Raw genomic sequence first — 13,093 nt, 5'->3', positions numbered from 1 at the left:
TAGCAAGAGAGTTGGCTAAAGACGGCACGCTCAATAGTTTTGGAGAGAAAAGAAAGAAGGGATACTGGTCTGTAGTTGTTGACTTCGGAGGGATCGAGTGTTGGTTTTTTGAGAAGGGGTGCAACTCTCGCTATCTTGAAGACGGAAGGGACATAGCCAGCGGTCAAGGATGAGTTGATCAGCGAGGTGAGGTAAGGGAGAAGGTCACCGGAGATGGTCTGGAGAAGAGAGGAGGGGATAGGGTCAAGCGGGCAGGTTGTTGGGCGGCCTGCCGTCACAAGTCGCAAGATTTTATCTGGAGAGAGAGGGGAGAAAGAAGTCAAAGCATAGGGTAGGGCAGTGTGAGCAGGACCAGCAGTGTCATTTGACTTAACAAACGAGGATCGGATGTCGTCAACCTTCTTTTCAAAATGGTTGAAGAAGTCATCCACAGAGAGGGAGGAGGGGGGGGGGGGATTCAGCAGGGAGGAGAATGTGGCAAAGAGCTTCCTAGGGTTAGAGGCGGATGTTTGGAATTTAGAGTGGTAGAAAGTGGCCTTAGCAGCAGAAACAGATGAAGAAAATGTAGAGAGGAGGGAGTGAAAAGATGCCAGGTCTGCAGGGAGTCTAGTTTTCTTCTATTTCCGCTCAGCTGCCCGGAGCTCTGTTCTGTGAGCTCGCAATGAGTCATCAAGCCACGGAGCTGGAGGGGAGGACCGAGCCGGCCGGGAGGATAGGGGACATAGAGAGTCAAAGGATGCAGAAAGGGAGGAGAGGAGGGTTGAGGAGGCAGAATCAGGAGATTGGAGGGAGAAGGATTGAGTAGAGGGATTAGATGATAGGATGGAAGAGGAGAGTAGCGGGAGAGAGAGAGCGAAGGTTGCATTACCATCTGTGTAGGGGCAGAGTGAGTAGTGTTGGAGGAGAGGGAGAGAGAAAAGGATACAAAGTAGTGGTCGGAGACTTGGAGGGGAGTTGCAGTGAGATTAGTAGAAGAACAGCATCTAGTAAAGATGAGGTCAAGCGTATTGCCTGCCTTGTGAGTAGGGGGGGACGGTGAGAGGGTGAGGTGAAAAGAGGAGAGGAGTGGAAAGAAGTAGGCAGAGAGAAATGAGTCAAATGTAGACGTAGGGAGGTTGAAATCCCCCATAACTGTGAGGGGTGAGCCATCCTCAGGAAAGGAACTTATCAAGGCGTCAAGCTCATTGATGAACTCTCCAAGGGAAACTGGAGGGCGATAGATTACAAGGATATTAAGCTTAAATGGGCTAGTGACTGTGACAGCATGGAATTCAAATGAGGAGATAGACAGATGGGTCAGGGGAAAAATGGAGAATGTCCACTTGGGAGAGATGAGGATTCCTGTGCCACCACCCCGCTGACCAGATGCTCTCGGGGTATGCGAGAACACATGGTCAGACGAGGAGAGAGCAGCAGGAGTAGCAGTGTTTTCAGTGGTAATCCATGTTTCCGTCAGCGCCAAGAAGTCGAGGGACTGGAGGGTAGCATAGGCTGGGATGAAGTCTGCCTTGTTGGTAGCAGAACGGCAGTTCCAGAGGCTGCCTGAGACCTGGAACTCCACGTGGGTCGTGCGTGCAGGGACTACCAGGTTAGAGAGGCAGCAGCCACGCGGTGTGAGGCGTTTGTGTAGCCTGTGCGGAGAGGAGAGAACAGGGATAGGCAGAGGCATAGTTGACAGGCTGCAGCAGATGGCTACAATAATGCAGAGGAGATCGGAATAAAATGAACTAAACATCTGGGAAAGGAGAGAGCGGGGCCTCCCTCACCACAACTCCCAAATATAACTCTCCCAACTTCCACCTCAGAAACTATAATTGTTGTAAACTACAGCGGTTCAATGTTTTCTAGGAATAGACTAACCTAGTTTATTCAGCTAGCTAACTAGGTGCAGTATTATTCTGTGAAAAACGTCCGGGCACCTCGTCATAAGACGCCACAGCCAGCTAGCATGCCGGTCTCCAGCAGCAGGGTTTAGCGCCAATACTCAGCCACAACAACCACCAGTGTATCAACACACAAGCAGATCGTTCGTGTCCGTGTCTAACATTGTGGGTTAGTCCCGACAGCTTGAGCGAGTCCGTCGTCAACTTATTCAGCCAGTTAGTTAGCTAGAATAGTTAGCAAACTAGCTAGCCATTGCTTTCAGACAAAGAAGAACCCCTCCTTTCACGGCACGAACACACAGAGAGAGCCAAACTAACGTTAACTAGTCACCCATGTCCCGAATTCCTTGAGCGACTCGGGCTATCAATATGTAAAAAAACAAAACACAAGTGTAGGTTATGACTTACCCCTAGCAGCTACTGTTAGCTAGCCAAGTGCAAAGCTAGCCACTGAATTGACTCAGCCAGTTCGCGTCTGTTCGCTCGGTCGTTCCAGCTATTGTTTACAAGTAGATATCCAGGTTGCAACAAGCTTGCTAATTTTCAAGCACAGTAGCCACTTGCTACCTAACGTTAACGGTTCAGACAATGAGGTTAGAAAACAGCTGAATGGTAGGCAGTTATTGTATGTAATCATTGTAGGCAGCCAGCTGGCGTAATTACAGGCACTCGCAGGCGTGAAACAACTATACCGTTGCTAATAGCTACTCGCCAGCTAGTCCAGGTGGTGAGTTAGCTAGCTACCTAGCTTCGTGCTACACCCGGCACCGCCGAATAAAATACTAACCTACAATAATTACATACAACAACTACCTACAACAACCCACGATACCTACCTACAATACCTAACTACAATCTAAATACATAGTTTAAGCCTTACTCGACAAAGCCCAAGCTATGTATAAAGCCAAACTTACCCGACGCCAAGCTTACCCGACGACCTCCTCCCAGCTCAGCTCAGCTAGTGCAATGATAATAATAATAATAATAATATGCCATTTAGCAGACGCTTTTATCCAAAGCGACTTACAGTCATGCGTGCATACATTTTTGTGTATGGGTGGTCCCGGGGATCGAACCCACTACCTTGGCGTTACAAGCGCCATGCTCTACCATGAGAATGGTGAGGAATCAGCCCAGAACTACACGGGAGGATCTTGTCAATGATCTCAATGCAGCTGGGACCATAGTCACCAAGAAAACAATTGGTAACACACTACGCCGTGAAGGACTGAAATCCTGCAGCGCCCGCAAGGTCCCCCAGCTCAAGAAAGGACATATACAGGCCCGTCTGAAGTTTGCCAATGAACATCTGAATGATTCAGAGGAGAACTGGGTGAAAGTGTTGTGGTCAGATGAGACCAAAATCGAGCTCTTTGGCATCAACTCAACTCGCCGTGTTTGGAGGAGGAGGAATGCTGCCTATGACCCCAAGAACACCATCCCCACCGTCAAACATGGAGGTGGAAACATTATGCTTTGGGGGGGGTTTTCTGCTAAGGGGACAGGACAGCTTCACCGCATCAAAGGGACGATGGACGGGGCCATGCACCGTCAAATCTTGGGTGAGAACCTTCTTCCCTCAGCCAGGGCATTGAAAATGGGTCGTGGATGGGTATTCCAGCATGACAATGACCCAGAACACACGGCCAAGGCGACAAAGGAGTGGCTCAAGAAGAAGCACATTAAGGTCCTGGGGTGGCCTAGCCAGTCTCCAGACCTTAATCCCATAGAAAATCTGTGGAGGGAGCTGATGGTTTGAGTTGCCAAATGTCAGCCTTGAAACCTTAATGACTTGGAGAAGATCTGCAAAGAGGAGTGGGACATAATACCTCTTGAGATGTGTGCAAACCTGGTGGCCAACTACAAGAAACGTCTGACCTCTGTGATTGCCAACAAGGGTTTTGCCACCAAGTACAAAGTCATGTTATGCAGAGGGGTCAAATACTTATTTTCCTCATTAAAATGCAAATCTATTTATAACATTTTTGACATGCGTTTTTCTGGATTTTGTTGTTGTTATTCTGTCTCTCACTGTTCAAATAAACCTACCATTAAAATTATAGACTGATCATTTCTTTGTCAGTGGGCAAACGTACAAAATCAGCAGGGGATCAAATACTGTTTTCCCTCACTGTATATACTGTAACTCCTGTCTTGAACATCTTAATAACATTCACAAACATTTCAAGGCCAACGTAATAGTCCCTGTCCCTTATTCCTGATGCCTAAATAGATGCAAATAAACACTACTATGCATAATCCTAAACCTGAATACCATACATATTCATATTCACAATTACATCACTAATATACACTTCCATAAGAAAACAAACCAGACATAGGCCTACTAAATCCTCCTCTGTATAATCCTGGATGATACACAGTCAGATCTAGTCATAATTACTACAGTGTTGCAATAGATCATTCACTGACTGGCAGTGGCAACACACAAAATAGTTCCAGAGATGTGTAGGCCAGAGATATGTAATATTTAAGAGAAATACTTACTGGTAGTCAAATGATCCGTCCTCTCCCTTCTGATCCACTCCCTCCAGAGGGAGATCTTTTTTGTCTCGTACTAAAAAGAGATCAAACAGATAGATACATGATTATACTGAACATGCCACCATCTTGTGACTTAACTGGACACATGCCCTCCTACTAACCCCTACCAGGGTATTTCAACCCACCCTCGTGTTAACCCTTAACCTAATACTTAACCCTCTCTAGTAACCCTTACCTGGTTACTGGTTACTAGATTTGATTTGATTTTAACCCCCTGTGTTAACCCTTACTTGGATACTGGACCACCCTGTGTTAAATTTGTGCTGTTGTCTGTGCACAATAATGTTTGTACCATGTTTTGTGCTGCTACCATGTTGTGCTGCTGCCATGTTGTGTTGCTACCATGTTGTTGTCATGTGGTGTTGCTACCATGCTGTGTTGTCATGTGTTGCTGCCATGCTATGTTGTTCTCTTAGGTCTCTCTTTATGTAGTGTTGTAGTGTCTCTCTTGTCGTGATGTGTGTTTTATCCTATATTTTTATTTTTTATCCCAGCCCCCGTCCCAGCAGGAGGCCTTTTGCCTTTTGGTAGGCCGTCATTGTAAATAAGAATCTGTTCTTAACTGACTTGCCTAGTTAAATAAAGGTTGAATTAAAAATACATTTTTTTTAAAAATCCAATGCAGCTGTTTTTATCTCAATATCAAATAATTTCTGGCTAACAATTAAGTACCTTTGTATGATTGTTTTCAATTAAAATGGTCAAAAATAAACAAAAATAGCTTCTTAGCAAAGATCAATTTCTCAAGCAAGAATTTTGCTAGGACTGTCTGGGAGTGGTCTGAGTGGGGAGGGGAAAACTGAAAACTAACTGTTATTGGCAGAGAGGTTTGGAACTGTCTTTCTTATAGATGGTTTAGCTAATAACTTCACAAAAACGATGCACACGCTTCAATGGGGTTCAAGAGTTGTTGTGATTCTAGATGGCCAGATAGCTACCAACAATGACAAGAAACTGCCATGTGGGGAATCATAGGTGACTCGTTTCAGCTAGTTTCATCTTCTTCTTGATACCCTGTCTTGTTTTGAGGTGTTTTGACTGATTTTAAGTCAATGCTAATATGGCTAAACTCGCTAGCTAGCTAGCCAACAACTGTGACAATGTATTTAAAATCAAATCAAATGTTATTTGTCACATACACGTGGTTAGCAGATGTTATTGCGAGTGTAGCGAAATGCTTGTGCTTCTAGCTCCGACAGTGCAGTAATATCTAACAAGTAATATCTAACAATTTCACAACATATACCCAACACACACAAATCTAGTAAGGCATGGAGTTTAAGAATACATATATGGACAAGCAATGACAGAGCGGCATGGACTAAGATACAGTAGAATATTATAGAAAATAATACAGTATATACATATGAGATGAGTAGTGCAAGATATGTAAACATAATTAAAGTGACTAGTGTTCCATTTCTTAAAGTGGCCAGTGATTTCAATAGGCAACAGCAGCCTCTAATGTGCTAGTGATGGCTATTTAACAGTCTGATGGCCTTGAGATAGAAGCTGTTTTTCATTCTCTCGGTCCCAGCTTTGATGCACCTGTACTGACATCGCCTTCTGGATTTAGCAGGTAGCTTAGTGGTTAAGAGCGTTGTGCCAGTAACCGAAAGGTTGCTGGTTCTAATCCCCGAGCCGACTAGGTGAAAAATCTGTCGATATGCCCTTGAGCAAGGCACTTAACCCTAATTGCTCCTGTAAGTCGCTCTGGAGAAGAGCGTCTGCTAAATGACTAAAATGTAAATGGATGATGGCAGGGTGAACAGGCAGTGGCTCGTGTGGTTGATGTCCTTGATGATCTTTTTGGCCTTCCTGTGACATCGGGTGCTGTAGGTGTCTTGGAGGGCGGGTAGTTTGCCCCTGGTAATGCGTTCAGCAGACCACACCACCCACTGGAGAGCCTTGTGGTTGCGGGCGGTGCAGTTGCCGTACCAGGCGGTGATACAGCCCGACAGGATGCTCTCAATTGTGCATCTGTAAAAGATTGTGAGGATTTTAGGTGCCAAGCCATATTTCTTCAGCCTCCGGAGGTTGAAGAGGCTCTGTTGCGCCTTCTTCACCACACTGTCTGCGTGGGTGGACCATTTCAGTTTGTCAGTGATGTGTACGCCAAGGAACTTGAAGCTTTCCACCTTCTCCACTGTGGTCCCGTCAATGTGGATAGGGGGGTTTCCTGAAGTCCACAATCATCTCTTTTGTTTTGTTGACGCTGAGTGAGAGGTTATTTTCCTGGCACCACACTCCCAGGGCCCTCACCTCCTCCCTGTAGGCAGTCTCGTCATTGTTGGTAATCAAGCCATTTATGTTTTATATAAATATTGGAGAATAAATATTTTATTTTACCTTTATTTAACCAGGTAAGCCAGTTGAGAACAAGTTCTCATTTACAACTGCGACCTGGCCAAGATAAAGCAAAGCAGTGCGATAAAAACAACAACACAGAGTTACATATGGGATAAACAAAACATACAGTCAATAACACAATAGGAAATCTATATACAGTGTGTGCAAATGTAGTAGTTATGGATGTAAGGCAATAAATAGGCCATAGTGCAAAATAATTACAATTTAGTATTAACACTGGAGTGAACGATGTGCAGAAGATGATGTGTAAATAGACATACTGGGGTGCAAATGAGCAAAATAAATAACAATATGGGGATGAGGTAGTTGGGTGGGCTAATTACAGATGGGCTGTGTACAGGTGCAGTGATCGGTAAGCTGCTCTGACAACTGATGCTTAAAGTTAGTGAGGGAGATAAGAGTCTCCAGCTTCAGAGATTTTTTGCAGTTCGTTCCAGTCATTGGCAGCAGAGAACTGGAAGGAATGGCGGCCAAAGGAGGTGTTGGCTTTGGGGATGACCAGTGAGATATACCTGCTGGAGCGCAGACTACGGGTGGGTGTTGCTACGGTGACCAATGAGCTAAGATAAGGCGGGGATTTGCCTAGCAGTGATTTATAGATGACCTGGAGCCAGTGGGTTTGGTGACGAATATGTAGTGAGGGCCAGCCAACGAGAGCGTACAGGTCACAATGGTGGGTAGTATATGGGGCTTTGGTGACAAAACGGATGGCACTGTGATAGACTACATCCAATTTGCTGAGTAGAGTGTTGGAGGCTATTTTGTAAATGACATCGCCGAAGTCAAGGATCGGTAGGATAGTCAGTTTTACGAGGGCATGTTTGGCTGCATGAGCATGAGTTTACATTTAGTCAACAATCTAAGTCAACCCCGTCTGTTTTGCCCCATAGTTGCGCACGCATCGGTTGTGTGGCTAAAAAACCAACCCGTGTATTGGTCTATTAATTAATTTACTGCCTGAAATTTCAGCCGTTCTTTTCAAACAGCTCTTACAGTATAAGAGCATTATCATAATTTTCACAATTTCACAGTATTATTCCAACCTCATAGTGTAGAAATATATATACACTATAAACGCAACATGCAACAATTTCAAAGATTTTACTGAGTTACAGTTCATATAAGGAAATCAGTCAATTGAAATGAATTCATTAGACCCTAATCTATGGATTTCACATGACTGGGAATACAGATATGCATCTGTTGATCACAGATACCTTTAAAAAAAGGTAGGGGCATGGATCAGTTTCTGGTGTGACCACCATTTGCCTCATGCTGCACGACACATCTCCTTCGCATAGAGTTGATCAGGCTGTTGATTGTGGCCTGTGGAATGTTGTCACACTCCTCTTCAATGGCTGTGCGAAGTTGCTGGATATTGACGGTAACGTGAACACGCTATCATACACGTCGATCCAGTACATCCCTAACTTGCTCAGTGGGTGACATGTCTGGTGAGTATGCAGGCCATGGAAGAACTGACACATTTTCAGCTGCCAGGAATTGTGTACAGATCCTTGCGACATGGTTCTGTGCATTATCATGCTGAAGCATGTGGCGGCGGATGAATGGAACGACAATTGGCCTCAGGATCTCGTCACGGTATCTTTGTGCATTCAAATGTCTATCGATAAAATGCAATTGTGTTCGTTGTCTGTAGCTTATGCCTGCCCATACCATAACCCCACAGCCACCATGGGGCACTCTGATGGCAGCTTGTCTGGGCTGGCGTGGTTACACGTGGTCTGCGGTTGTGAGGCCGGTTGGACGTACTGGCAAATTCCCTGAATCGACGTTGGAGATGGCTTATGGTAGAGAAATGAACATTCAATTATCTGGCAACAGCTCTGGTGGACATTCCTGCAGTCAGCAAAACTTGAGACATCTGTGGCATTGTGTTGTGTGACCAAACCGCACATTTTAGAGTGGCCTTTTATTGTCCCCAGCACAAGGTGCACCTGTTTTGATGATCATGCTGTTTAATCAGCTTCTTGACATGCCACACCTGTCAGGTGGATGGATTATTTTAGCAAAGGAGAAATGCTCACTAACAGGGATGTAAACACATTTGCGCACAACATTTGAGAGAAATAAGCTTTTTGTGCATATGGAACATTTCTGGGATCTTTTATTTCAGCTTATTAAACATGGGACCAACACTTTACTTGTTGCGTTTATATTTTTGTTCAGTGTATAAAACACAGGAAAATCATGTTTTTGACTGCCTTGTGTTAACCCTTACCTGGATATTCAACTCCCTTGTGTTAACCCTTACCTGGATATTTGCCTCCGCGACTCCTCTTGATGAAGCAGACAATGAGAAGGATGAGGATGATGAGAGCGATGGCACACATCAGCCCGATGAACCAGCCTTGGGTAGCAATGTCCACCTGGTCTTTAATGTAGGCTGTCAGCAGGCAAACACATTGACACACACACACACACACACACACACACACACACACACACACACACACAGGTGGGAGAGATGAGACACACAGAGAGAGGGAGAAAAATAATAAGAGACTGTTTTGCCCCAAATGAGTCACTGGCAATACATCCGACAATCTGACCTCATCCAAGGCAGTTCAAAACATCCGACAATCTGACCTCATCCAAGGCTGTTCAAATCAAGATACAGCAACCACAGAATGTATGACAACCCAAACCATCATCACAGCATTCTAGTATTCCCTCAACACAGAGCTACAACTCTAGATGGTATCCCAGTAAATCTATCAGAATAATACATTATTTATCTTCATTTCCCCACACCTTGACAATGACATTAGTAGAGAAAAAGTGGATTTTTCATTTCAAAATAAAGCAGAATATGCAACTCTACAATATGCGTTGGGTCAATTTGTCAATTGGAACACAAAACCTAGGTATTTTAACAGAAGGAACATAATATCATGCACAGCAAATTTTCAAAGCAACCAACCACAAAAAAAGTATTGTTATTTGACACCAGTCTTCTATCTAACTCTAAAATAAACCAACCACATAAAGGTACTTCATTACAGGTTGGAAAACACTTCTGTAACACAATGCAGGCCTAAATATATGTTTTAAAAATGACATTAATAGCTTATAATTACTAACCAATTAACCAAGTGTGAAATTGGCAAAGTGAATTTGCTCAGAACAAAGCAAAGATAGAAAGATAAAGTATAGGTATATATAAGATCCATTGTATATGACTTGTTTACACATGAACCTATCATACATTACATTTCATTGGATTATTCTTACCACATGGAATACACTCCTACGGAAAATCAAGACATCACAAAGAGCTAAATTGATATTCCCCGAAATTCAGAACTACCCATTCTAAAGAACAGAGACAAAACAGTCCCTCTACACTACAGTTGAATAATTGGTTGATGGACGGGGGAAGTCATGCCAACACTTCAATACCAACTCCTTGGAGCTATATCAACTTCTAGCCTTCTTTCACCCGGCAGGAGCACCACAGTGATCTAATCTGACCCAACAGACCTCATTGTTAGGGAACTGGGGTATCCATGGGGTCTCTGTAGCCTGGGTGCTGTCATGTCTCTGCATTTGCCTGCTATAGTCTCCTAGACTGGGCTGATGCAGACAGACTGGCCCCCAGGCTATCTGACATGACCTGATCTGGCCATGTACCATCCCTCCTCACCTGGCAGGTGGAGTCTCACCTGCGCTGGTCTCAAAGGTGACAACATTGCTGGAGATGCTGTGGTATTCATTGGAGTACACCCTCAGGCGGTACTTGGCCCCTTCGATCAGCCCCGCCAGCTTAATGGGCGGCTGGTTCACCGGTACGCTTGACACACTGCCGTTGCCTTGGAACACAAGAGAAGCGCCAATCATACTCCGTCGTGGGGCGGGGCCAGGCTACCATGGTAATGAGGTAAATAGGAAGGGTAAGACGCAGTAATGCGACATGGGTGGGACTGTTTCTCCCGCTATGAGATGGTGGGCTACTGGAGTAAATTGAGACTGACCCAATGCAGCACACACACCCTCCCTCCAACATCCACCACTCATTAACAACCTCGTTGAAATTAATAGCTACATTTCTAAGCCAATGTCACGTATACAGCTATGTTAATAGAATTAATAGAGATTGAAAGTGAATAGAAGAGCTGCAGCTCTTTAAGAAAGCTTTTAAAAGATGGCTTTTAGAGGATTATTTTTTGTTCATTTTCTTCTCAGTGGAAGTGAAACCACATTTTTCTCCTGGGGGATAATTCTCCTGAGAAATCTAATCTAAAAAGGGGACATTTTGTGGAGCAGGAGAAAAGAGGTAGAGCTAGAGAGCAGGTGTTCCTTCAGGCTACTATAATACTGTGGACATCAAAGTTTTACGAAACTAAACTCCCGCTGAATTGGCAGCAGTAAGTTAGTTGTATTACCCGGACTGGTGGAATTTAAATTGACCATTATGGAACACTCAGTATTCTGGAATAGCAAAGGGCGGGAGGGTAGAGAAGCTCTATGTCTCAATTACCCATAGTCCTCCACTCATCTCAATAAAAAAAACACACCAATGGTGAAAACAAAACGGAGCATCTTTCCAATGGAAAGACGTGCCCCTTCTGACATCACCAAGCTGTGGGCATGGGACGGTGATGGCTGGAGGAGCACGCAAACTGGTGACATCATGCACCATGCTATGACCTTTGACCCCCTGAAAGGGTGACATCATCATATAGCAATCATCATACAGCAATCACCCAAAATCATTCCAAAGCTTGGTACATCCACTGCAGCCTCTGAAGCAACTAAACCAAATAATATGAAAAAAATGCAACCTTGACTAGGCAACAAACAGACCTGAAGCGCTGCGAAAATCAATAACTGGGAAGAATATCTGACTAATATAAAAACACATTCCTTACAACCATTAAAAGATTAAGCTAAAGCGGAATATCTAAAACATATCTATGCTATTTGACTCAGTGTACAGCCTTGAATCCAAAACATGTGTGTGTGTGAAAAGTATGAACATTTATGCACTCACTACTGTAAGCTGCTCTGGATAAGAGCGTCTGCTAAATGACTAAAATGTCAATGTAAAATGTGTATGTCTGTCTGTGTGTGTGAATAAAGACATCATCCTCCCTCCCCCTGACTCTTACTCTAAACAGTCAATAGAAAAACAAGCCACACAACCAATCATACAGCCTGACAGCGAGCCAGATAGCCAGACATGCAGACAGCCAGGTGATGCAGCAGCGTGATACTGGGTAGTAGCCATGAAGGATGCACACAGCATAGTATAGGGAGTTAGGACATCATAATACACTATGGACATGAACAATACAAAGACACATTTCCAAATAGAGAGATAGACAAAGAGCAGTAGAGAGGGACAGAGTTAGGTATCTTGTGTGTTATAACTATGTAATTGATATAGAGCAAATACAGAGCAATGTGTGCACATGCTCGGCCCATGTGAACATCACCCTAACAGCTTCTCTTTTGCAATCAGGATGATTGAACACACACATATACTGACATCACTGTACCATCACTTTACTGTAGTAGGTAGCATAGTTTTAAGGAATGTTTTTCATTAAACAGTGTATTTCCCCCTAGTAAAATAAAACATAATTCTAGAGGGTCTCTCTCTCTCTCTACTGACTAAGATCTTTCTTCATTTCTCCCTCAGCCTCACAAAACACTTTCTGAAAGGAACATCTGTTACAACCAGAGAGAGAAAATGAACATGGGCACAATGAAAGACAAATTCAACAAAGCCTTTGGTAGGGAAAGAAACAAAATCTCCAATCAAAGTGCAATAGAAACTGGGGGTGCTATAAAATAACACATTCATTATTCAAATAGAAATGCCACAGAATATATTATATGTTTCACCCTATCTACAGCTATACAGATCATAATCTGACTTATATAGGTAACTGAACTCAGCTCTGCTGACGCAAAATGAAATGAGAGTTGAGTTTCTCCTCAGAAATTACCTTTCTGCCCGACAGGGAGTTTTATGAATAGAAATGAGAATGTTGCATGACTCGCCTCCGAATAAAAGCCTAATTTCTCTACTAGAGTGAAGGGCTGTCATGAATTGAACTGGATTTCTTTAATAAAGCCAGGTTGGTGTATGTCCCTGTCCCAGGAATGCCTCACAGTTCCTTTCAGAAATCCCAGTATCTCTACAGAGATAGACCGTCTGAAGACTGACTTCACTATTGACATTTCTGCCTAGGATGGATTTTGAACTGTAGGTTTGATACGATCAGACTTGGGTTAAATACGTA

At 43.8% G+C, this 13,093-nt stretch overlaps 1 protein-coding gene across 10 annotated transcripts in view; it reads right to left on the bottom strand.

Moving 5' to 3' along the window:
• LOC121578145 (neurofascin) overlaps positions 1 to 13,093 on the bottom strand; it is a 203,693-nt gene that overhangs the window by 14,954 nt on the left and 175,646 nt on the right. For 8 of the 10 annotated variants that reach the window (XM_041892280.2, XM_041892279.2, XM_041892281.2 and 5 more), the window contains 3 exons: positions 10,508 to 10,654; positions 9,097 to 9,228; positions 4,395 to 4,464 (listed from right to left, as the gene is read on the bottom strand). In XM_041892280.2, the coding sequence (XP_041748214.1) occupies positions 4,395 to 4,464; positions 9,097 to 9,228; positions 10,508 to 10,654 (349 nt within the window). The remainder of the gene's footprint in view (positions 1 to 4,394; positions 4,465 to 9,096; positions 9,229 to 10,507; positions 10,655 to 13,093) is intronic. The other 2 variants (XM_041892286.2, XM_041892287.2) reach the window with 1 other exon arrangement.

The sequence above is a fragment of the Coregonus clupeaformis genome, chromosome 12 (assembly GCF_020615455.1).
Source record: "Coregonus clupeaformis isolate EN_2021a chromosome 12, ASM2061545v1, whole genome shotgun sequence".
In the NCBI taxonomy this organism is placed as follows: domain Eukaryota; kingdom Metazoa; phylum Chordata; class Actinopteri; order Salmoniformes; family Salmonidae; genus Coregonus; species Coregonus clupeaformis.
Note: the sequence above shows the minus strand (reverse complement) of the source record. Positions and strands in the feature narration are given on the sequence as shown.